Source organism: Artemia franciscana, chromosome 8, assembly GCF_032884065.1.
Source record: "Artemia franciscana chromosome 8, ASM3288406v1, whole genome shotgun sequence".
NCBI classification, from domain to species: Eukaryota; Metazoa; Arthropoda; class Branchiopoda; order Anostraca; family Artemiidae; genus Artemia; species Artemia franciscana.
This window is the reverse complement of record NC_088870.1, coordinates 26,145,746-26,173,132: the sequence shown is the minus strand read 5'-3', so window position 1 is coordinate 26,173,132 and position 27,387 is coordinate 26,145,746. Positions and strand designations below refer to the sequence as shown.

General features: G+C 36.1%; 1 protein-coding gene across 6 annotated transcripts in view; it reads right to left on the bottom strand.

Moving 5' to 3' along the window:
- LOC136030209 (protein Tob1-like) overlaps nucleotides 1-27,387 on the bottom strand; it is a 141,771-nt gene that overhangs the window by 41,349 nt on the left and 73,035 nt on the right. Inside the window, exon 1 of one of the 6 annotated variants that reach the window (XM_065709000.1) lies at nucleotides 24,082-24,229. The exons of 3 other annotated variants lie outside the window; for them this stretch is intronic. In XM_065709000.1, coding sequence (XP_065565072.1) covers nucleotides 24,082-24,086 — 5 coding nt within the window. In that variant the 5' untranslated portion in view covers nucleotides 24,087-24,229. Of the gene's footprint in view, nucleotides 1-2,987; nucleotides 3,164-13,354; nucleotides 13,441-24,081; nucleotides 24,230-27,387 lie in introns of those variants that run through there. 2 more of the 6 variants (XM_065709002.1, XM_065708997.1) reach the window with 2 other exon arrangements.

Sequence of the window (27,387 nt, the reverse complement as noted above, 5' to 3'; positions counted from 1 at the left end):
AATTTCTTATTGGTTTTGAGTTCAGATTTTTTGAAAGTGTTAATTTCTACGGGTCTTAAAACTAATACGGCTCATTACTTTTCTTTGAAAACCATAACAAGAGCTAAGAGCTCATATGGCACTTGTGACGAGGTCGGAAGAGCCGAGAGCTCATATGGTACGAGGTCGGAAGAGCCAAGAGCTCATTTGGACGAGGTCGGAAGAGCCAAGAGCCAAGAGCTCATTTGGCACTTGTGAGAAGGTCAGAACCTAAAGTTAAACTTTATAGCACAAGATCCTTCTAAATATCAAATTTCATTAAGATGTGGTCACCCTTTCGTAAGTTACAAATAACTCAATTTTCAAAATTACCTCCCCCCTCCCAATTCCACCAAAGAGAGCAGATCCGGTCCAGTTATGTCAGTCACGTATCTTAGACAGGTTTCTATTCTTCCCATCCAGTTTCATCCTGATCTCACCGCTTTAAGTATTTTCTAAGATTTCCGGTCCCCCCAACTGCCCCCCCCCCCCAATTACGTTTGATCCGGTTGAGATTTAAAATAAGATATCAGAGTTACGAGGTCCTTCTAAATATGAAGTTTCATGAAGATCCGATCACTCCTTCGTAAGTTAAAAATATGTTATTTTACTTATTTTTCAGAATTACCCCCCCCCCCCCCCGCAATTGAGCGGATCCGTTCCAATTATGTAAATTACGTATGCAAGACTTTTGCTTATTTTTCCAACCAAGTTTCATCCCAATCCTTCCAATCTAAGGGTTTCCCATCATTTTAGGTCTCCCCACCCCAAACTTCCCCCAATGTCACCAGATCCGGTCAGGATTTAAAATAAGAGCTTTGAGACATGATATCCTTCTAAGAATCAAATTTCATGGAGATCCAATCACCCATTCGTAAGTTAAAAATACCTCATTTTTTCTAATTTTTCAGAATTAACCCCCCCCCACCCCAACTACCCAAAAGAGAGCGGATCCGTTCCGTTTATGTCAATCATCTATCTAGGACTTGTGTTTATTTTTCCCACCATGTTTCATCCCGATCCCTCCACTCTAAGTGTTTTCCAAGTTTTAGGTTTCCCCCTCCCAACTCCCCGCCCCCATCACCAGATCCGGTCGGGATTTAAAATAAGAGCTCTAAGACACGATATCCTTATAAACATCAAATTTCATTGAGATCCGATCACCCGTTCGTAAGTTGAAAATACCTCATTTTTCTAATTTTTAAGACTTACTCCCCCCCTCCCAACTACCCCAAAGAGAGCAAATAAGTTCCGATTATGTCAATCATGTATCTGGGACTTGCGCTTATTTTTCCCATCAAGTTTCATCCCGATCCCTCTACTCTAAGTGTTTTCCAAGATTTTAGGTTTCCCCCCTCCAACTCCCCCCAATATCATCAGACCCAGTCGGGATTTAAAATAAGAGCTCTGAGACACAATATCATTCCAAACATCAAATTTCATTAAGATCCAATCACCCGCTCATAAATTAAAAATACTTCATTTTTTCTATTTTTCCGAATTAACCGGCCCCTACTCCCCCCCCCCAGATGGTCAAATCGGGAAAACGACTATTTCTAATTTAATCTGGTCCGGTCCCTGATACGCTTGCCAAATTTCATCGTCCTAGCTTACCTGGAAGTGCCTAAAGTAGCAAAACCGGGACTTTAGGTTTTCCCCCTCCAACTCCCCCCAATGTCATCAGATCCGGTCGGGATTAAAAATAAGAGCTCTAAGACACAATATCATTCCAAACATCAAATTTCATTAAGATCCAAATACCCGCTGATAAGTTAAAAATACTTCATTTTTTCTATTTTTTGCGAATTAACCGGGCCCCCACTCCCCCCCAGATGGTCAAATCGGGAAAACGACTATTTCTAATTTAATCTGGTCCGGTCCCTGATACGCTTGCCAAATTTCATCGTCCTAGCTTACCTGGAAGTGCCTAAAGTAGCAAAACCGGGACCGACAGACCGACAGACAGACCGACAGACCGACAGAATTGGCGACTGCTATATGTCACTTGGTTAATACCAAGTGCCATAAAAATGAACAGAACATTAAAAATATAAAAACGTCTCTCTTTTGGTTCTAGCATGTCTACTCCAGAAAAGTCGCCATTCAAGACCTTTACGAAAACGGCTCCTGAAAATTCATTGAAATTTATTCTAAATATTTTTTTTTTAAGTGGCTGACAGCCACTTAGAGCTATATGAGACCATTATGGAGCGGGGGGGGGGTCAGGGTATCTATTGTGAAAAACGCAAACAAAACCATTCAAATAAACATGAAATAATTAATCTACAAATGTGTCTCTTTTTGTTCTAGCATGTCTCCTTCTGGAGAGCCGCTGTTCTAGACCTTTACCGTCTTTTTATTTATTTCCCTACTACTTCACCATTTGCTTTTCATTACTTTTTTTGGCTTTTGTTTGGTTTTTCATTAAAACGAATAGATGAAATGCTCCTCTTTTGTCCTCAAATCGGACTTTCACTTGCTTTTTAGTGTTTTGGAGGTACCGTACAAAACAAGCCTTTTCACAACAAAGGCAAGAACCTGAGAGCACGTACTCCTACCATTTTTCTATTTGATTCCAGCATCTTTTCTTCCCTTTCCTTAAGAGATTGTTCTGTTTCATAAAAAAAACCTAACCTGGGCTTCTGAATCTGTGTAGGCATAAGCTTACGTTACCTGAGAAATTATTTATTTATCGTTTCTGTGGCTCTCAGGCTCAACTTGTTGCTAGCACACTTGCATGACATTTACTTCATTTAAAATTTTTGGCTCTCTGCTATAGCATCAGATATCAAACTCAAGTGCCAAACGGACACAAACAAACCCAAAATAACGCCATTTCTTTGTACGCTAGAGTAAAAAAACTCAAAATATTAAAGTCACCGGCTTTTTCACCTCAGTATGATAGCAAACTAACCATACATTGAATGTCAGCAGCTTTTATAGAAAATCACCAAATTAAAGATAATCACCGAAAAATCACCGAATTTGTTGATAAATCACCAACGGTGGTAACCCAGCCGTCAACTATAGTTAGCCGAGGCGAAGTGCTGTAATCCGAGCACGAAACCCTCCCACCATCTATGGAGAGGATTAGCCACTTGGAGCTCTTGTCCTGGAAATTCTTAGTCATATTATATGAAGAATATTAGAAACTTCCTGAAGGTTGCGAAATCTACTAATGTTGCGCAAACTCCAAAAAACTGAAGAGAAATTTAAATCTCTACAGTGCTCTAAACACACAGGTTATTGTACACAGTATTCTTACTTTAGTTCACATCGCTTTCGTCATCAACAAGAAAGGTAAACTGCTGGAAAGTGTGTTGGTCTTTTGGGTCGATAGAAACAATCATTTTTAGCTAGAAAAATTGAAGTGAGCTTAACTGTTGCTCTAAATTGATGCTAGGTTAAGAAAATGCTGCATTAAAATAAAGTAGGATACCAATCAAAATTATTGGGTCTTGCCATTAAAATCCTGGCAAAACGACAGGCTGCCTGTCACGTTAGCAAGTCTAAAACCCCTTAAAACCGCCCAGAATCAACGGTAGAAGCTACTTTAACCTTGCCAAGGCTATACTATAGATCTGTACTCTAGTACAGGTCATAGCAGCCTCTTGCAAATAAATAAATTGAACAATCTTAGGCTCGCACATTCAGCCTTCGAAAACTCTATCCTAAATTCTCCGTCTGACTACTTCTGTCAATTTTCTCTCCGTCATTATCTTCACAAGTTTGACCCTTCCTAGCAGAGCTTTTGAAGCAAGTGTGCAAAATATTCTCCGTGCGACCCAACATAAAATTTGCAAGCATAATGGTCCTTAAAAAAGTGTGATGGGCAATTTTTTTAAGCAAGCAAAAACTCCCTTCAGAGTCGTATCCAGAGGGGAGGGGGTTACTAGGTTTGAAAAAGAAATAAAAACAAAAGAATCTATACAAAAATCAAAGAAAGAAGGCATTATATTTTATTTATGTCTTTATTACTCAATATGTGGCAAAGGAAGGGGGAACAGAACAGACAAACATTGACCTTCAAGTGCTCAACAATTCTGAGGACGCACAGGGGAAATAATATTATTTTTACAACCGAAAATTCCACACATAGAGTACACTGAGGAGAATGCAAAGTTCAATCCATGATGATTGACCTCAATCCAAGGTAAAAAAAAAAAAAACTGAAAGGGTGTGGTCCACACATTTTCTAAAAAAAAACTTAACGGGTCTAGCAGACATCGGGATTAACGGACTCTGATCCATCAATGAAGCCAAAAATGGGCAGAACAAGACTTGTTAGGCTTCCGGCATTAATTTAAGAAAGGCAAAGCATCACTCTCACTATAACACGAAGAGTACAATAAATGTAACATCGAGTCGTACTTACCAAAACAGAATTAAGGCCAATGTTACAAGGTTTATTTTGAATGCGAAAGATGGCAATTGGTATTTCTCAATATAGCTTCATCTTGAAACATTCCGTTGTTTAAAGGTAGTATCTTTTGTCTTCACTAATTTAGGAAACATGTCGCCGTCATGGTTACTAACAACATTTTATAATACACTAAGTAAAGGCTATCTTGTTTCCATTTATTCTGCATTATCGAATTACGTGCCACGCACTTTTGCGTTCTCGTTTGAACAAGTTTCCCCATAAGTTTATTCCCTCAACTAGTATTTCCGCTCTAAATTAGTTTCTTATTTTCAGCGATCGAATGCATACTTCTGATTATTCACATGTCTCTCTTACATTCTTCCGTCTTTGTCCTTTATTTTAATTTCAGAGGACGATTAGAGGGTGACTAGGGTAATGAATAAAGCAAGGACTGTAAACCTTTTGAACTCGAGATTAGTGAGGAAACAGAACTATTATTAAACATATAACTGAGAATCAAAGCTTTATTTCACAGAAATACTTTCCAGAAAGTTAAATTATGGTCACATACTGGGTCAAATTTTACCGTTCTCATATCTACGAGCATAATTTTTAGGACAACTTAAGTATTGCAACGTTGTGTGCCTGGTATTACAATTATCTATTTGTTAAATTTATAAACACTATGATGCAAACGGACAAAATTGATCTAGAATATAGAAAAATGCTAGAATTTATTAGACATCATAATTATTTTAAAAAAATCTCCGTGCATTTTTTTTTCTTAGGGTCGAATATACTTTAGGCTACATAAAGAGCTCAGAAAAGAGAAGATCAAAGGAATACAACCCGCATACCCAGTCTTGTGCATTCTGACGACGGAAAAAATTACACTATCTTTAGTTTTCTTTATGCGATTAATCAAAAAACGTTTAAAATTCAAAGAAAAGTAAATTGCGACTTTAGAACTTAGAATGACAAATCAAGTCTAACCTTAAGAAAACAGCAATCAGAGACAGTGCTCAAGCGCTACCTAAGCAAAAGCCATACGCCCTCAATGTATTGTTCCTTATTTATTTTTACCCAGGCCGTTTCGTACGGAAAGAGTAGTCGTAGAAACATGTAGAGTAGTGGAGAAGAGGCAACATCCCCTACTCTCATGCCCTCTCCGTAGCACCGCAAGACAATCAGTGAAGCTTTGAGATACCTATTTAGTTCAAAATAGTCGAAAGGTCCAGAAAATATATCTAAAGGATGGCATGAGCCCCACAGCCCCTGGGGCAATGGCTGTAAATAATTCAAATTGTCAATTGCTTATAAATACGTTTTGTGATGCAAAAAAGGGGATAGGTCATGTAACGATAGTTGTGCACTGGACATTTTTCAAGGATCATTTTCCGAGTCAAAAGAACCAAAGATTCCCTCGTGGAAGGAAGGTCAGGTAAGGGACCCGGATATGGACCAAAACAGTTTTTCTGATCGGCTTGGAACCTATATCTTCAAGTCGATACTCTATGGGGACCCTAATGCAGAAGAAAAGATATCGCCTCTCAAAAGAAAAGGATAGCCATGAAGGACCAAAAGAGGGCTAAAAACTGTCCGCCTGGTTACTTTGTATGGAACGAGTAGTTGTAGAAACTCGAGAGGAGGATCCAATTGAAAACAGATAAGCATAACATAAAAATACTCTTTTAATAAAATGGTGGATTGAGATACGTGTATATTCACGAATGTGCACATAAGTGGGTCAGGATGGCTTCAGCCATACAGCAAAGCAACAATTACAGTTTTCAATCCAAATGAATAATAGTTCTATTAAAATATGCAATTATGAATCACATATAAAATGAATAATAATAATGATAACAATCCTCATTCTCGTCTACCTAAGATTCCATGGACACCGGCAGGGGGAGGGGGCATGCCCCCCTGGAAATTTGGGACTATAAAGTAATTATAAGGAAACCAATGGAGAGAGAGCAAAATAGGGAAAAACCATGGAAAAGATGTGCGTTGCCCCATTGTTGACTGCCTGACAATAGATTTTCACTCTTAACCAGGAAAATAAAGTTCTAATTGGTGAATGAGTGACCCCTTTCCAGGATTCCACAAACCTTCATTCTATGATTTGGTTGGAGTAAAAAAAAAAATTCTTAGTAATGAACGGTAAGAAAATAACAATCCTTGCCAAAAACGAAAGTATGAGAGCTTAAATATTGGTAACAGTAAATCAAATAATCAGCTTTTTATGGTGATCCTAAATATGTATTTGTTTATTAGTACTCAGTGCAGTTATTAGTACACAAAAAAGTTCGTACAACTACAGAAAACACTAGGAAAACAATTTAATAAGGGGCAATTTTAGTAAAAATATGCCGACAACGTTTGCTTGCATTGCAAGAGTACCCATCAGCTGATATATGAAGCCACTGCAATCGGAAATGTTACCCCTGAGCGGAATACTGGGAATTTCTGTATTTTCCCCTGAACGGATACGTTTTTTATGTTTTATTATCAATTATTGTTTTCCTAGGAGTAATTGTATTTATCTAGTTATCACATTGAAAATGATTGAATTTTGTACATTATAAAGCATAAAGTTATTAAATATTTTGTTTTTTTGTATTCAAAATTAAATTAAAAGCATTTGATTAAAAATTCTAATTTGATTTTCTTAATCCTAGTTTTAGTATTTTATTTTAAACAAACTACTTTGTCAATGTGTTACGTTTTACAAGCACTGAGTCTAAAGGCATTAGATATTTTAGTATTTGATATCCAAGTTCAGAACTGTCGATGTTGTTAAAAAATATCCGTCCAACGCTTCGGCATTGCTCAACAGAACTGTTTATATCATACTTTATATCTTATATCTTTATATCTTAGTTTATATCTGGGAATTTATATCTTAGTTTTTGTAAGTAGGCTATTGTTTTGTGCATTTTTTGTATTTAGCACCTTTTTTCATTTTTTTTATCCTTTTATTTTAATTGACAAACTTTTTCCATTGCCTTTAGAAAAATGTTTGTCTCTAAGCTTCATTAAATAAAAAAAAACAAGTTTTTTTAACTGAAAGTGAGGAGCAACATTAAAACTTAAAACGAACAGAAATTATTACGTATATGAGGGGGGATTGCCTCCTCTTCAGCACTTCGCTCTTCACGCTACAGTTTTTCAACATTAAAAAAAAAGTTATAGTTCTAATTAAACAACTCCTGTGTTTCAGGAGTCGTACTATAAGAATTGGGACAAAATTTAAACTTTAACGTAAAAAGTGAGGCGTTGAGAAGGGGACAGCCCCCCTCATACACGTAATAGTTTCTGCTCGTTTTAAGTTTTAATGTTGCTCTTATTTTCAGTTGAAAAAATTAGTTTTTTAATTTAATTTCTGATCGTTTTTTAAACAATATCAGTTTAAAAAAGTCAGTATATCAGGCTCATCCTCTATGGAAAAATACCCCTCCCCATAAAAATATCCTCTGGACAATCCAATCCAGGTGAAAATTTACCCCGGGCAATTACCTTTAACGTCTCCACGCTTAAAATTGAATCGGTAAAGAGAAAGCAAGATATATAAAAAAAATTCCTGGGGCGAGGTGTGTATTCTATAATTATTCAACAAAGAGTGATAAAACTAAAAAAAACGAGGTTTATTAAATAAATAAGGAATATAGACCTCTCCCCGCTGCCCGCGGAGCTCATGGATTAATACACTTCGCTCTATAGGTAATGTTACCTGTAAGCAAGCCCACTTTACGCATTTTTAGTTTGCCCAATGGAGGAGGAGGGTCAACCAGAAATGGATGCGCTTCTAGAATTAGTATTTTTAGGTGCTCTAAACTTAGAGCACTTGGGACGAATGTAAACATTTACCAATATTTTAATTAATTCCTACTCCCACCCTACCTCTTTGAACATTTATTTGAAATCTCATGAAGAGTAAGCATTTTGTCCATTCAAATGTACTTTTTAGGAATCTACCCTACCCCACTTAAACAATGACTCACCTCCTCTCATTATAGCTGATGCGCAATTACAGATTACTAAACTTAGCCTAATTTAATTACAAATAAAGCGAATCAACTTGGTTATATCCATTAAATCTTCTCTATACATGTACTACCACTGTGTGGCATTACTTCTTTTGCAACTGGAAAGCCTAAAATATAGTTATTGATATTTTTAAATCAGTTAGCTTCTCAGTTTTTAAATTGATTGCAAATTCGTCCTCATTGTGGTAAAGTCGTAGTTTGTTGCCCTAAAATGGCAGAAAACAAGACTTTCCCCTTTCCAAGACTACCTGAATGGTCATTTAAAAAGGAGCTTTAAATTTACGTTAGAATGAACTACCTCCCAATTATCTCGGACCTTCGATTTGATACAATCACCCCTAAAAGAAACAACAACAAATAAACATGCATCTACAATGTTTCTTCTGGAAAAAGAAAAAAAAAATGCAAAATTCCAAACTTTAAAGATTGGAGCTTGAAACCTCTACGGTAGGGTTCTCAGATATAATCTCTGCTTAGATACCAATATATGTATACCAATATTGGTAGCTAAGCTGTGGATATGATGTATCTTATAAAAGGATTTTCAATAAGATCGCTTGCTTTTTTGGGGGTGTTTCCCCCTTTTTCAAAAATCAGGCAAATTTTCTGAGATATTTTGTTAGGGTGGGTAACAATAAACTGAAAGAAATCCTCGGAAAACCTAATTCCTGGCTAAACTTAATTTCTATTGACCTTCAGAAAGCCTTTGACCTTGTTAACCACAATATTTTAATTGAGAAACTTGAAAGCGAGTTCAATATCGATCCCTTACTGGTAAAATTGGTTGCCTCCTTTTTAACAAATAGATCACAGGTGGTTAAATACCAGAACCATTTCTCAAATCCTCTCCCTATCTACAATGGCATACCCCAAGGAACTCTCCTAGGCCCCCTCCTTTTTTCAGTCATGGTTAACAGCCTCGCGAAGGAAGTTCCTGACCGTTGAAAATTTGTTGATGACCTAACGATTGTTGAAAGTTGCTTCAGAAATTTAATAAGCGACCCTATGAGTATTTTCAATGAAATTGGAAGTGAGGCTTTGGACCTAGATATGACTGTAAACCCCTCTAAGTCCATGATAATGCCGATTTGTTTCCTCAAATCCTCGCCCTGTTTTCTTAATCCTATCCCTCCTGAAATTTATGCATCCTCGGTTAAATTACTTGGAGTCACAATTTCTTCAAATTTCAAGTGGGATATCCACGTTAAAGATATCATCCATAAAGCTAATGCGTCTATCGCCCTCCTTAAGCTCCTAAGTAAATGTAGCGTCCCCCCTTCTCACTCCTTAAGGTTGTACACGTCTTTTGTCCGCCCGCATCTTGAATATGCTTGTCCAGTTTGGCACCCTGGCATCTCCCGTAAAGAATCTGACAAAATTGAGTCAATCCAAAAAAGAGCCTTGCGAATAATTTTCAAAGAAGGCAAGGTGCCTTACTCTCTGCTCCTAAAAAAAGCTAGTTTGGAAACCCTTGAGCGAAGGAGGTCGTCGTTGTGCCTCCGTTTTTCAAAAAATGCAATAACGAACCCTCGGACGGCAAGTATTTTCCCCAAACGTCACTCACCATCCAGATTACGACAGCCTCGAGCTGTTTCTGAGCCTATCCCAGTTTTGTCTCCCATTCGCTGCGTTACTTCCAGATATGAAAAAACCTTTGTCCCCTTCATCACAGAAAAAATAAATAAAATAGCCAACTAGTTTCCCCTCCCTCTTTTTTTTTCATGTGAGGTGCTTTAGGTCGTTACACTAATTTGCTTGCCCCCCGCTGTTTTGGTTTAGTTTCCCTTTTAAGTCATATGTGTTTTTCGTGTGTTTTATGCTTCGTTCTTTTTTTGTGAGTTTTTGGACTTTTTTTTAGTGTCCCTTTTAATTTGTAGATATATATGTTTATTTCTTGACTTTTTTTGTCCCCTTCCCTTTTTTTCTGACTTATATTTTTTGACTTTTTTTCTGACTTGTATTTTTATACATAATTTGATTATTCATTATTATTAGTGTTTTTTGCTTTGTTTGTTTTATTAGTCGACTCCGAAGTCCGAATTCGGCCCCCTGAGGGCTTGTGATAGTGATTTTTTTGAAATAAATATCTTATCTTATCTAAGTTTAAATTTTGTTTTTCATTCGCTATTCTATTTTTTTTTAAATGTCTGAATATGTATGTGATTTAAGTTCGAGGGGGAGAAACGTCCTGTTAAGAAAGAGGTATATCTTACATGGCCGTTATAAAATTAAAAACGAGATATTCATGCAGGAAGGATCTTTTTTTAGTATCTCTACTCCTTCTGTAAACTATTCTAAGGCGTAGGAAATTATATAAAGACAAGCCTACATGTGTTATAATCTACCAAAGCAATAAATCTTTCCGTAATTTTGGTTTATTTGATTTATTTTAAGATTAAATGCATAATAATTAAACATAATTGATTAAATAAATTGATCCCTTTGCCACGAATCCTTGCATAAAATTTACTGTATTTTGTTTCATTTTGCATGCAATTTAATTGCTCTTTTTGTGAGTTTTTTTTTCCTAAAATTATTTAAAAATAAACTTATTCCTACGAAAAAATATCCTGAAATATATTCCCTGTCATCCAGCCACCACTGCTGTTTTGGCGTCTGCCCCCCCCCAGCAAATTTTCAGCCGGCACACTTGGAAGATTCTATAGTAAAATTTATTATAATTTATTAAGCAAGACTACTATTGATGTTAAATTTTGACTGAATATTAAAATTTTGTCGAAAATTTAAATTCCAATCCAACAATTTAATTATTCAGCAGAAAAACCAAAGAGTTTTGCAAATATTCCAAAAAATAAACAAATAATAAAAATACATTTTCTAAAAAAGGAATTGTTTAAAGAAAGTAAAGAACAATATTAAAACCTAAGACAAGCAGAAATATTTAAATAATAATTCAAACAAAAAAGGAACAGAAATTACTCTCAATGAACAAATGAAATCCAAAACGAACATAAATTAAATAAACATAGAGATAATAGACATAGATAAATAAATGGATCCTAAATCAAACAGCAGGTAAAATAAATTATCAAGTCAAACATAAAACGAACAGAACTTACCAAGGACAAGGTTAGGGTTATCGCCCCTGAGCCTTCTAAAGACCAGAAAATGAAAATCTTTTGCGCTGGCAAATAAAACAGTACTGTTGAAAATACCAGAGGTTTCAATAAAAAGCAGAATATATTCTAGCGATTTAGACGGTTTAAGATAGAGGGGGTAGCCCCACTCCTATTAGCATGCCTTGATTAGCCTTATGATATCATTTTTGGCATTTGTGTTGTTGTTGATATTGACAAAATAAGAACACGCTGCCATAAATATAAATCGTTTTCAGTAAAGCGCAAATGACAATCTGGCCTTTAGGAGGCTCATAGGGCGGTAACCTACCCCTGTTTGCGGTAATTTCGGTTCGTTTTAGGTTTCATTCATTCTTTGAGCAGAATTTACGTTCGTTTTAAGTTTGAATTACTGTTTTACTTTTCTTCTGCTTGTCTTAAATCTGTGCAGATTTAAATGTGGCTTTTTACTCTTTAAAAAAAAAAACTTCTTTTTGGTAGTTGGCCGTTCTAAAGCAAACATGGTAATAAAATAGAAGGTAAATGTTTAGTTTTGTTACAAGCTATCTAAAGTGCGTAAATACTGCATATAGCAAGATTCTGATGATCAAATATTGTTTCTTTGTCATTATTAGAGAAGCACATCCATTTTTTAGCTTTATAAAATCCCCCTCCAACGAGACTAAAAATGGGTAAAATGGGCTTGCTTATAGGAAACATTACCAATAGAGCGAAGTGTGCTAGTCAATGAGCCCTGCGGGTAGCGAGTCTCACAGGGGCGAGTTTTGTCAAAACATTTACCAAATAGAAGTATGTCCATTATATTCCATATTTTATGCTCATTCCGAATATCATTGTAGCTTTTCTCGCAATGCACCTGCCCCCCTGATGGTCCAATATATAACCCAAATAATATATGGCTACCTTAATTGAATTCCGTGATGCGTCATGAGTTCTTCGTTAAAACAGGTTTCTGCATTTTAAACCTGGTGATATCCAGTTTCGCCTGTGATTGACTAATTTTGGATAAAAATATTATTTGAAATTATTTAAAAAAGTGGACAACCATGATAACCTGATTTATAGAAACATCCTGCATATTATAAAGTATGAAATTTTTTGTTTAACAGTTGTTTCCCTCTAGTTTTTTTTTCAGATTTCAAGGAGTCTATCTGGGACCGCAAGAGGGGCGAGGGTTCATTGTAAATAGATCGTGATATTTGGAAAAAGCATAAAATAAGCAATCCGATAGTATTATTGGTACTCCCGTGTTAGCCACTACACACTCGAGAATTGAAGTTAGGTTAATCCTAATGAAGTAAACCACAATATGATGAAAATATAACACTTTAGTAACAAAATTATTGAAACTACAAAAAAAATTATGGAAGGGGGGCAGCCCAGAACGCGTTATATTAAATACATAACATAACCTAACCCAATCAAGATACCATCTTTATATATTAAATATTTATTGAAAATATACTCACAGCTTAATTGTAAGCTAATTGTCTCTGTATACAGACAGCTAAAAACCGGTTATTGTCTGATCTTGCATATCCAAATTTTTTATTTAGCCCAGAACTGGCTAACAAGGAAATACCATACTATTCATACTTATTTAACATGTTTCCTCTAGAAATGGGTCAATCACTGAACAGATGTGATTCTCTTTTGAAAACATTTCCCCTAATTATTTAGATCTATATTTTCTTGGGAGGAAACTTATGACACTTTTCACTGGAAGAGAACTACCATATTTCCCTTCATATATCCATGATGTAGCCTATAATACACCCTTCTCAAACAATAAAACTCAGGAAGTTACAAACTTCATACTATACCAACAAGAGTTCTAAACGGATGTATTTATCTATAAAAAAGCATCAATCCTAGGAACAACAACAGAACCTATCCACTACCTCCAACTTCAAAAGCATACTAATTTGGAATGGCCACCAAGACTGGCAGATACAGGAAGATAAAAAGAAGCCAAACAACGCAGTACTTGGGACTCAGAAAGATGCAGGGTTTATCAGGCTTCAATTGATTCTGTCCACGTTTCCTGAATACGTGTCCCAGCATATGATAAAAGAAGCCCAGTAGCATCAATATATACAAGTATAACAAATTTTTACAATAGATGGGTGAGGAATTAACATCCTCGTGTTTCATCTGTATATGTGTTATTGAACCAGAGCACGATTAATTTTATAGATATAAATACGAGTACTAAGCCAATAAATAGAAGGAGTTAGGCGGAAGGATGCGTGCTTTTGGGATATCTTAATACTTTGTTCATTTATTAGGGTAAAAACAGTCTTCTAGAGGTTTATTTTAGAAATTTTGGACCGGATCAAAAAACACTGGTTGAGGAAAGGCGGGGTTTGTAGCACCCCCTACCTTGGCATGAAATCACAGAAAAGACCAAGATGAGTTGTATCAACAAGAAATGACGAAATTCCAAATTATAGACTGAATTTCAGCTGTTCAGTAGCAAAATCGATTACTTTACAAACACCAGAGAAAATTAGAAATTTCGATATCCAAAGCTATAATGTGGGTTCGGCAATATTCTGCAATAAAATAACCTGGACATCGTTTTTTTTTTTGCCATATATTTTTCTATCGTTACCAAGATAGTCATATGATAACGTTTGGTACTTACGTATTATCCAGAACACACTCAAGAAGTTTGCTTTGTTTGATCTGAGTAAACTGGCATTTCTCTTGTATTCGGTTATAACTAGCTTATTCTTTCGTGAAACAAACAAAGATGCACGTAAATTTTAATTAAAGATATAATATACAGAGGTGGTTAGGTTAGGTATTTAATATAATGTCACCATATTGTGGAATATTTTATTATTTGATTAACCTAACTTCACTTCTCGAGTGTGTTCTGGATAATACGCAATTACCCAACGTTTAATCGTTTTTTTCTGCCATCAAGTTAACTGTCATTTTTTCTTTTCATGGGATAAACTGTCATTGTTTTATCTGGTTATTGGATAACATGTCATTGTTTTTTTCGTATCATCTGACAAATTGTCAAAAATAGCGAAATTTTTTTAAAATTAACATCGAAAAAAGAGATTTTTTTTTTTATTTGTCATCCCACGAAGTTTCATTACTTTTATCTGTCATCGAGCAAAATGTTGTTGTTTTTCTGCCATTGAACAGACCGTCATTAATAAGATTTTAGCATGCGTATAATCCCTTCCCTTTGCTGCTGACAGGCTAGGTTATAAGGCGTTTGCATAAATATTCTACTCAGGGTGTGGCACCAATGGCAAATCAAACAGTTCGTGGTGACAAACTGTAAGTAAGGACCCACCCGGTTCAATAGTAACCGAAACTCTAAAAAACGGAATTTTGATACCAATAGATACATCAGAAGAACTAGATTTGTATGCTGATGTCAGATATATAAATTTTTATTAAGTTTAGTCTTACTCATCAAAAGTTGCGAACCTGAGAAAATTTGTCTTATTTTCGAAAAAAAGGGAAAACACCCCCTAGAAGTCATAGAATCTTAATGAAAGCGATACCATCAGATTCAGCGTGTCAGAGAGCCTACTGTAGAGATTTCAAGCTCCTATCTGTAAAAATGAGGAATTTTGTATTTTTTGGCCAGAAGAAAGACTACGGATGCGTGTTTATTATTTTTTTTAAGGGTGATTGTATCAACCCAGTGGTCATAGAATATCGCGAGAGGGCTCGTTCGAGAGGAAATTAAAAGTTCTAGCACCATTTTCAAGTGACAAAAATTGATGGCAACTAGGCCCCCTCCCACGCTCATTTTTCCCCAAAGTCACCCGATCAAAATTTTGAGATAGCCATTTTGTTCAGCATAGTCGAAAAATCTAATAACTATGTCTTAAGGATGACTTAATCCCCCACAGTCCCAGAGGGAAAGGCTGCGAGTTACAAACTTTGCCCATAGTTTACATATAGTATTGTCTATTGGGAAGTATACATACGTTTTCAGGGGGGATATTTCTGATAGGGGAGGAAGAGGAACTAAGGTGGGAAGATCTTCCCATAGAAGAATTTTTCGTGGGGGGATGGAAATTTTCCATAAAGGGCGCGCCAGATTTCCCAGCATTATTTAAAACGATAAGAAATTAAATAAATAAAAAACAAGTTAAATAAAAACTAGATAAATAAAGATAGTTAAAGATAGTTAAATAATAAATAAATAAAAAACTAGCAGCCATTACAGAATTGTATTAAGTTTGCTTAGGTAGCGCTAATTCTCATGTTGCGTAGTAGTCGTGCTGTATAAATTTTCCGGCTTTTCTCACCTTCAACACTCGCGACAACGCAAATGGCACTGACTCAACGTATAACATGTGCGTTACGGAAAATCGCCACGAGAGTGATTTCTTCTCAAAGTATATTTTAATAGCTCAATAGGAGGAATTTAAACATTCCGGCAATATGTGAGACCATACAACCGCTAGGTTGTATTAAGGTAATTTTTAGACTGAATGATATCCCCTCTTATGCTCGGGAGCCATCTTAATCACAAACCATTGAAGAAAGAAAAATATACATTAGAAATAAAAAATACTTCTTAATGCTAAATTTGAAATTTTTTTAGGCCTTATGCAGTATTTAGACCGATCGATTACTTTTTTGAAAACCGATTGTTCAGCGATAAGATCGTTTTCCTTGTGGAGAAAAACTCTACTTGCTTGTTGGCTTTGTAGGAATTGCCCGTTTGAAGAAAAAACTTTAAATGTTAGATTAAGGGGACAAGACTACTGACTTGATCACCATTGTTCAAGGGTAAAGGCCGGCCTTGGGATTTTACCCAACTTCAAGAACAGCTTTAGCCTCAGCTTTGTAATTTGCAATTGGTGTTAGAGCCCAATTGGGATGTCTACTGAAACATCTTGTAAGCTAGCCTATCACCCGAAAGAGGGGAAAGGGTTAGACGTACGCTAGAATGTCATTAATGACCATATATTCAGTGGCAGAAAAAAAAGTTTGTCCTATGACAGATAAAAACAATGACACTTTGTCGGACGACAAATATATGTCACTTTTTTCGACGATAATAAAAATCAATGATCATTTTCCCACTAGAAAATAAAAACGATGACAATTTTTCCGATGACGAAAAATAACAATGACAGTTTATCCCACAACATATAAAAGCAATGACAGTATATCCAACGACAAGAAAAAATAATGACAGTTTACCCGAAGAGAAGGAAAAATTATCACAGTTAGTTGGATGGCAGAAATAAACCGATGAAACGTTGTCATATGACAGTCTTGGCAATGACAGAAAAAGCTATGGCAAAAAAAAAAAAAACTGTGATCAGATTGTTTTATGGTAAGCTGTGTGGATACGATAATGAGAGAAAGGTTGAAATGACAAGGACACATTCTGCCGATGAAGGATGTTCGATTGTCCAAGACCGCCCTTGTCGGGTAACCGTCTAGGGCCAAACAAAAAAACAGGTCATCCCCGAATGGGGTGGGAGGATATCGTAAGGAAAGATTTAAGGGAAAAGGGAATCCCATGGGAGGATGTAGAGAGGGAGGCTTTGAATAGATTGGGACGGAGAAAGAGCTTGCGTGGCTGTGTTGGTCTCAAGCGGCTCGCTGCAGTGAGTTGTTAGTAGCAGTAGTAGTAGTAACATCCATAAATATAGTTTTGACTCCAATAAGTTTTACTTTTCAGTCGCTAACAGATTAAACATAAATTTTTTAACACGAAACTTGGATGTTTTGGAAAACACTTGTTTAAACTGTTAGATATATTCCGTTAAGATACACTAGAGCAGTGGTTCCCAACAGATTTTGGATCATGTCTCACCTAGGCATTCCTAAAATCCCGACCCCCCCCCGCCTCGTAATATTTAAATGCTGTTATTCAAACTTTACCAAACGCACCAGGAAACAAGCAGGAGTTATATCTATAAGCGAGAGAATAGCCAAAGTCACTGTCGATTATTATAGCAGAATTCAAACTTATGAGGAGCAACACCCTATTATCAGTCTTTGTCTTGGGAGCCCTAGGCGGCAGAATCAAATCGGGATTATATCTTGCCAAGCATTTTTAGCACTTTGTCAAAACTGGTCAATGGATAAAATTCAAGTCAATTCTTTTATTTTCCCTCTTCCAAGGAACTTTCGTCCACCAAATGTTAGTCTTGAGCTTATACAGGACTAAAAGGAGAATATCCCACGTGAACAACCAAGAGCTGAATTTTTAAGATAAAAAACTACAAATTTCAAGAATCATCTACTTGTTTACACTGATGGGTCCCTAGTGTGGAATAAACCCGACGAGGCAGCAATAGTTCCAGATACCTCCCTGGCCATTCCAAGCCTCTTCCACTTAACTCCTTAGTTTCGACGACTAAACTGGCAGCAATACTTGAATCACTGAATGCTGTCAACAATATACAGTCATCTTCTCGGATTCTCAAACTCCCGCTAAGCTTATAAAGCTATAACATGGAATACAAAGAACACATATTTGCTGGAGATAAGGAGGCTACTTGATTCTTTATCTAAAATTAACATAGCAGTGGCTTTCCAGCATATTCCCGGCCATGTGGGTATCACCCATAATGAAAAAGTGGACAGTCTTGCTGCAGAGACAGCAAAGTCTTTCAGCAAACAACATGCTCGAAATTATTCAGTCACACTTAGAGATGTAATTAGAAACATCAATCCTTATAGAAATAATTCTCCTGCTCTGGTTCTAATGTTCAAAGAGTCTGAATACGATCAGGCTTATTTCAAAATTCAAGCTTAGCAGTAATAATCAGACGAGAAGAATACAGATGGAAGCAACATAGTGATCCGAATTGTTAACTCTGCAACTTCTCTGAAGAAACCTTGCAACAACTTCTCTTTTAAAGCACGGCAAGTACTCTTGGAGTTTACAAACTGAATAGCCTAGCTCTAAAGTGTTAACTCTTGTTAGCTTGTGCACAAGAGAACAAGAATAAGACGGAGGAGCCATATTCGTACCAGTCGGCAGGTTTGCCTTAAGTTGCTGAGAACAGACAGCTTTAGTACCTGCACTTCCCACTAGACGATCAAAATATGTATTATGCGCATTATGAATGTGAAAATGTGCAGTTGGAAGCCGAGAAGAGCCCATCTAGGATTCCAGATGCTTTTTTTTATGACGAAGAAAAAGAAGACGTGTATTCACCTGAAGGAAAGATTTAAAACACAATTAACTTAGTTTTTTTCAAGAGGAGGGCTCGTCATCTAGGCAAATCTTATTCTAATGGAAAATATCTTCTATATACAACACCTTTCATGCAATGTATAGCGTCATTCAATTCTATCATGTATCTTTTTTGCTCTCAAATGCATTTGAATGTAAGGTCATTCACATGATTTTTTTTTTAATTAAGGTTCTACAGTATAGTCAGCCAAAGGTTGCACGTCCTGCCAATGACACACGAAAATATTGTCATGTCTCACCGGTGGGGCCCGGGCCCCATGTTGAGAATCACGGCACTAGGGACCTTTTGTCACTTTAGGGACCTTTTTTTAAAGTTATTATAGAAAAAAGTGAGACATACGCACCCTTTAATCTTTTAGGGCAATGATATGATATTAACAAATATTTTAAAAGTAATACAAATAATATTTCAGACAAGTGCAAAACATTGTAAGACGAGCAATGTTCCGGAACTGAAAATCGGTTTTCTGAAACATAATGCCCCCTCTCTAGACGATTGATTTTAAAGAAGTCCCATATACACAGTATTCTTATGAAATATTGCTATTGCTCTGTCTTTCTTAGAAATGTTTGACTCAATTGCGATGGATAGATAGATAAATAGATAAAGAAAGAGAAAAGTATCAATTCCTACTATAAAAATGAAAATGCCGAGGGGTCAATCCAGCTTGTTCTGAACAGATCAGTAATATATCACTCATAGATAATAAAAAATTATCACCAAAATAAAGTTATCTGAAACACATTTTGAGATATTGAGCTTCTTAACCACAATTAGCATATCTTATTGGCAACATGATGCTCTCATTAGTACCATGCTAATTAGTTTAAAAATTTAATTTCTCATCTAAACTGGATAGTTAATAAAAAAAAGACTGTAAAGAATCATAAAAAGTTAACCATATTTAATCATTCACGAAGACTAGCTAAAGAGCCTGAAGGACGTAAGGCATATAAAAAAGGGAAAAACGTGGCATATACTTTTTTGAAGAGGCCTGAAGAAGAAAGGCTACACCTTCCCCCAACAAAAATCCGATGTATCTTTACTATTCCCTTTCCTAAATAAAACTTTCTGTAACTTCAAACTCACTGCCCTGTCGTAAGACAAAACAGGGTAGACTTATATAAAATATATACAATTTTCATAGAATGTATATCACAAATAGTCGCTTGGCTTCAGGTGCCCGCCGTATAACGTCAAACAATTATTTTCAGATCTAGAGGTTAGTGATCAGCTGGGAGTTAGTAATATAACCACCCATTATGAACGCACAGGAAAGACGTAGATGGTATAGGTGGGTGACTGTGATATTATATTCTCAGCGCCAGTGTTAGACAGGTTAAAATTTCTTGCGACACGAATTTTACGCTGAGGACAACATAACTAATAAATAAAAGGTTGATGCTACTGAAAGTTCACCATTCCTCTTGATTAATCTTTTAGTGGTGGTCACTTAAAAAGAAGTAGGCCAAAGGCACTGCTATTGCTGTGATGATCAAGAGCTGGATTAACACAAGGAAAAAGAGAGCGGAAACCGAGAAATACAACTGAATGAAAACCATCTAATTTAGGAACACGAATGTCATAGTATCGACCGTCTTTCCATTCGAGCGTTGGTTTGGCAACTGCAACACAACAAAATTGGATTTCTGCCTGCATATGCGATCAATACCAACTGAGAAGTCGAAAGATTCACGAGTCCTCGATTTCAAGAAACAATTATGCATCTTGTGACGTAAAAAATACTTCTACCTAAGAAACATCTTTCTTTCAGTTATTTCGGTCGTTGAGCTTTAAATCAATCAGTAAAAAATGAAGAAAAAATGGTACTAACTATTTTGCTTTAAAACACATTCAATGTAACGAGGATAGTACTTCACGATCTAAAAGTCCGTCATTAAATCACCACTTTTTTTCTAATATGTGCAAGTTATTAAAAAGGTACAAGTTTTTCCCGGTTGTTAATACTCAATTTAAACTTAAAACGAACAGAAATTACCGCATCTAAAAGTAAAACTACTGCCCTACTAAAGCTTATAAAGGCGAGTGTTATTTGCCCTTTTCTGAAAATGATTTTTGTTTCGAGCACAAATCACGCTCCAGCCTCTGGAAAGTTTAGGAGAGCGATGGTTCTAAACTTATTTACGGTAATTTATGTTTCCTTTAAGTTTAAATTCACATATTCATTTTGTTTATTATTTGTGTGAAGATTCATTTATTCATCCATGTTCGTATCTGTTACATTCATGTTTGAAGTGATTCGTAATTTTAGTTCTTGTTCGTTTTTGGATTCATTTATTCGTTCATAGTTATTTCTGCTCATTTTTTCTTTATAAAACGATTTGAAAAATTCCACTTTATCCCCACTCAGTGTTAATTTCTGTTCACTTAAGTTTTAAATTATTAAGTGACTTTATTTTTGCTTGTTTTAGATTTTTATAAGGCTCTTTACCGTACTTTGAAAAACTTATTCTTTGGAAAGCATTTAAAAAGAAATTATATCTGACATAACCAATCGGTTCAAATGGCGCTGGTTAGTTCAAATACCACGTCGCTTATTTCTAGAGAACGTGGATACTTGAGCAGCTGAATATTATCAATGGAATCTCTGAATTCCTGTATAATGTGCACAAAATTCCGTATATTTTCATATAGATTACTCTCCCTGTAAACATTCTTTTATATGCCGGTGGCTCGTCTCAAGGAGAGGGATAAGTCGGAACATTTTGTCAATGGATGTTTTTGAAGCGGTTTCATTTATACGAATACAATTAAAACATAAGAAGTGATATATTGAGTCATGAACCAAGAGAAAAAATTCGACTTCAGTTTTACTTTTTTCCCGTTAGGTTTCAGTTTATTGTCCGCACCGCGCATTTTGCAAATTCTCGTCTGAAAAAGGCAGCAAATATTGCCCTATGCCATATCTTCGCATGTGTCTAGTTTAAACAAAATTTCCATATTTTTGAGGAGGCGAAACCTCCTAAGAGGTGGTCTCGCCCAGAACAACGAAGATTATTGGATTTGTCGTACTTGAAAACTTTTTCCCTTAGGCTTTATGACTCAAAGGTAAAAAGCTTGTATGAAGCAGATTTTATGTCTCCATTTTTGTTTTGTTTTTTGTCATCACTTCAAAGGGTCTGTCATAGAAATTTGACCGAAGACTCTGTTAAAACTGAATTGTTAGTTCTACTAGCCTTTGCGACAGAAACCAAAAAAGGGCAACTGTTCGTACATCTTAAGTAAAAAAAAAACTCTTGTCACGCAAACTTTGATTATGGCCAATGGTGGTGCTGTGCTGTGACAAAACAAGCCATCTTCAACATGGATAGTTCTGGAGAGCCAATGTTCATTACTGAATTCAGTATGTTCAGAAACATAAGTTAAATGAACTTCCATTTCTTCATCCAGCGATTTAAGAATGATACATATGACCCTCCTTTTTTTCTTTTTCCTTTTTTTACCGATTCTTGCACAACTGTGTATACTCGTTTTGTCAAAAACCAAATTAAGAAACTGGTTCAGCTGTTCATTCTAGAATAGATTAAATTCAAAAACAAGTTTTCAAATGGAATTAAAGAGCGACATTAAAATTCAAAACCAAAAGAAAATATTCTGTATGTGAAGGAGGCTGCCTTTCCTCAACTCGTTTATGCATTCATGTATTTTTTCTCGAAAACGGCTCCATATTTTTTTCAGGAAATTTTCTGCAGCCATGGGTAATAATTTACTAGTCCTTATTTTTTTTAATTGCCTCGTCAATTGCAATAAGCTATATTAAACACAGGGTTGATTTAATTGGATTTGGCCTTAATCAGTTCTATTGTAAACAAGATGGAAGTTAACATTCCAGTTTGGCGGCTCCAAAGAAGGAAACATCTTAATAAAATTAAAGGAGCACTGGTAGATCCCTTATTGTATACTCGTTCCAAATATCATATGTGGGATTTTGACTATGAACCCACCTCCCTCCCCTTGATGGTTCTACATATAGCCCTAATAATAATTTTAGGTACTTGTGTCTTATCGCCACCACACTCAAGTTATGCCGAGAAGTGAAGTTTGATTAATACAAATGAAATAAAGAAAATATGATGAAAATAGAATACTTTATCAACAAAATTATGAAAACTACAACAAAGAATTATGGAAGAGGGGTCGCCCAGACCTTATTATATTAAATACATAATCTAAACTAATCTAACCTAACCAAAATACGAACTAATATTTAACTAAAATATAGCTACAATGTAGTTTCCCACCGAGCCGAAGCTAATACTGTCTGGTATAAAGACCATGAAAGCCAGTAATTGTCTCATGTTCGCGATAAAAGATCTTGAGTGTGGTGGCTATAAGACACAAATACCATGTTTTAATCTTGTGACACGTCATGGATCATCGGTTAAAACGGGCCTTTACAGTCTCAACTCGATAAATTTAGTTTCTCCTGTGATTGATTACAATAGGCCTATTGAATAAAAATAATATTAGGCTATTTGAACTGTAATAATTAGTGGTGTGCCACTATCAAAGGAAACATGCCTAATTACCAACAATCTTATCAATATAAACACGGTGGATATTATAAAGTAAGGATTTTACAGTTTTTTTTAATGCTCTAGGTATAAATCTGGGGCCATAAGGGGCGGGGGGTGCAAAGTCAGAAAAACGACCTTTATATTCGGAAAGAGCACAAAACAAAGAATCTAATGGTACTATTTTTGTTTTATTAGCATGTTTCTTCTGGAAATGGGCTGTGCTACAATTTTACCCAGTGGTTCATAATGTCAAATAAAGCCAATTTGAAAAAAATTGGTGGTCTATTTATGTATTGTAACACACACATTTAGTAAGTTTGCTGAATGTTAGATCTGAGACAACCGGTTTCACAGCCACAAAGACAAATGGCGGGTGTCACAATGCATTGGACTTGTTTAATTTGGGCTACGTGTTTGCAAATTAGGGGGTTGGGGTAAGGTTAGGTTACTATACCCCCCCTCCCCAAATGTGCAAATATATAGCCCAAATTCTATTATTATTATATCAACTAAAGAATTGTGTTTTCATCATGTTTTGGTATATTTAATTATGATTAACCTAACTTAACTTCTTGAGTGTTTGGTATAATACATAGGAACAAAAAAAACTTTGTAAAACCCCAAGGCTATATCTGGCCCCATTAGGAGGGGGAGAGCCCGAAAGCAATTGTGACAGCAGCAATTATTATATTCGGATAGAGTACATAATAGAAAATCTATTGGTAGTTAGATTTTTCTTTGTCCCATCTAATTTTTACCTTCCAATATGAATTTCGATTTGGCTTAATCAAGATACGAAAAACTTACCCCATTACTTGAGAATAACCAATAAATAGAAAAAATAAATTACTTCTTCGACACAATAATATCAAAACACGAAGTCTGTCGAAACCCTTTTCGTAACTAACTGTTGCTCAGGTAGAGACAAGTTGAGTGACGTCACCCATACCTAAACCCAAAAACCGATTATATGACCCGACTAATTCATGAGCATACTTCCAAAATGCCTTAGGAAACCACAGCAGATACGCTTAGCAAGCAAGAAACGGAAAAGATGAATGCGTCAAAACATGTACATTTTTTTAAAGCAGCTTTCCTCATATAATTCTTGTTTTACAATTCCTTTCAGGAAAAAAAATTCTGCAAATTAATCACTACGACTAAAAGCACATCACAGACCGAGCAAGCCCGACAGACCGGCGAAGTACCTCCTCCTTTCCGCTAAGTTCAAAACTTTTGCTTTGATCACCACCCAATGAGTCCCTAAATCTCTTTTTTTTAAGAAGAATTGTTTTTATTCTCATCCAAACATAAATTAAATAAATAAAACAAGTTTTTTAACTGCAAGTAAGGAGCGACATTGAAAAATAAAACGAAGAGAAATTATTCCCTATATTAAAGGGGTTATCCCCTCCTCAACGCCACGCTCTTTACTCTAAAGTTTTTTATTGTTTTAAAAAGCAGAGTTGTGAGAAAGAGTCAAACTTTAGCATTAAGAGGAAACTAGGAGGATTCTCCAAACAATAGATCCAGCTCATGAAATATTAATTCTGACAAAATAGGAAAATGTTATTTATTTTTATTTATTTATTCATCCAATAGCTTAAATAAGTAATTAAATATTATAGATAACTTATTATAGATAAGTAAATTCAAGGATCAGTTTTTTATGGCACTTGGTATTAACCAAGTGACATATAGCAATCGTAAATTCTGTCGGTCTGTCGGTCCCGGTTTTGCTACTTTAGGCACTTCCAGGTAAGCTAGGACGATGAAATTTGGCAGGCGTATCAGGGACCGGACCAGATTAAATTAGAAATAGTCGTTTTCCCGATTTGATCATCTGGGGGAGGGAGTGGGGGGCCCGTCAATTCGGGAAAAATGAAGTATATTTAACTTACAAACGGTTGATCAGATCATAATGAAATTTGATGTTTGGAAGGATATCGTGTATCAGAGCTGTTGCTTTAAGTCCCAACCGGATCTGGTGACACTGGGGGGGGGGGAATTGGGAGGGGGAAACCTAAAATTTTGGAAAACACTTAGAGTGGAGGTATATGGATGAAACTTGGTGGGAAAAATAAGCACAAGCCCTAGATACATGATTGACATAACCGGAACGGATCCGCTCTCTTTGGGGTAGTTGGGGGGGGGGGGGTTAATTCTGAAAATTAAAAAAAAGGTATTTTTAACTTACGAACGGGTGATTGGATCTCAATGAAATTCGATATTTAGAAGGATATCCTGTCTCAAAGCCCTTATTTAAAATCCCAACCGGATCTGGTGACATCAGGGGGAGTTTGGGGTGGGGAAACCTAAAATCATGGAAAACGCTTAGATTGGAGGGATCGGGATGAAACTTGGTGGGAAAAATAAGCAGAAGTCTTAGATACGTGATTTACATAATTGGAACGGATCCGCTCTATTGTGGGGGGGGGTTAATTCTGAAAAATTAGAAAAAATTACGTATTTTTAACTTACGAAGGAGTGATCGGATCTTCATGAAACTTCATACTTAGAAGGACCTCGTAACTCAGATCTCTTATTTTAAATCTCAACCGGATCCAGCGTCATTAGGGGGGGGGGGCCGGAAATCTTAGAAAAAACTTATAGCGGAGAGATCAGGATGAAACTGCATGGGAAGAATAAAAACCTGTCTAAGACACGTGACTGACATAACCGGACCGGATCTGCTCTCTTTTGTGGAGTTGGGGGGGGGGGGGTAATTTGGAAAAATGAGGTATTTGTAACTTAAAAAAGGTGACCAGATCTTAATGAAATTGGATATTTAGAAGGATCTTGTGCTTTAAAGCTCTAATTTTAAATTCTGACCATATCCTGTGACATTGGGGAGAGTTGAAGGGAGAAAACGGAATTCTTGGAAAACGTGAAAATTGGGGTATTTTTATCTTACGAATAGGTGATCGGATCTTAATGAAATTTGATATTTAGAAGGAATTTATGTCTCAGAGCTCTTATTTTAAATCCCGACCAGATCTTTTGACATTAGGGGGAATTGAAGCGGGAAATCTTGGAAAACACTTGGAGTGGAGGAATCGGGATGAAGCTTGGTGGATAGAATAAGCAAATGTCCTTGATTCGTGATTGGCGTAACTGTACCGGATTCGCTCTCTTTGGGAGAGCTTGGGGGAGGGGTTCAGTGATTTGGCGAGTTTGGTGCTTCTGGACGTGCTAGGACGATGAAAATTAGTAGGCGTGTCAGGGAGCTGCACAAATTGACTTGATAAAGTCGTTTTCCTAGATTCAACCATCTGGGGGGCTAAAGAGAGAGGTAAAATTAAAACAAATTAGGTATTTATAACTTACGAGTGGGTGATCGGATCTTAATGAATTTTGATATTTAGAAGGACATCGTGACTCAGAGCTCTTATTTTAAATCCTGACCGGCATCAAGCCTCTGATTTTCCTTTTAAATCAATCTATTGATTCTTAAAATTTTGTTAGAGCTCATACCATATAAGCTCTTGGCTCTTCGCTCTTCTCGCCTCGTCACAAGTGCCATATGAGCTCTTAGCTCTTGTTGTTTACTGCATTGAAATAGGGTTGCTAAGATTCTACAGCCTTGGGCCTTTAATGCGTTTACCACTTAACTATGGCTATCATCTTTATTTGCATTCATGGAGATAAACGAGTGTCCCCTTTGCTCGAACTGCCAGTATTCGTAGCCATTGTGGAATATCTGCCTTATGATGGAAGTGCACAGACATAACAGGCTATGACTTGGAAATTCGAGTAATTGCTCCCCGTGGTATTGGTGTGGTATCGACCTCAGACGTCACTAGCCAATGTATATATATATATATATATATATATATATATATATATATATATATATATATATATATATATATATATATATATATATATATTTTGGGGGGGATAATGATTATATTATCCCCCCCCTTATTAGGATTGTATAAAAAGGAGGTTAGTTCATTTGTTAACTCACCTTTTTATACAATCCTAATAAGGGGGGGGGAATGCCAGGTTTTTCTTCTCACTCAATTGGACTATCTGTTTTGGCTTTTTCTACTATTAGCCATGACTTGATGCCCACAAATATTTCATTTTAATTCAAAAATCAACAGATTC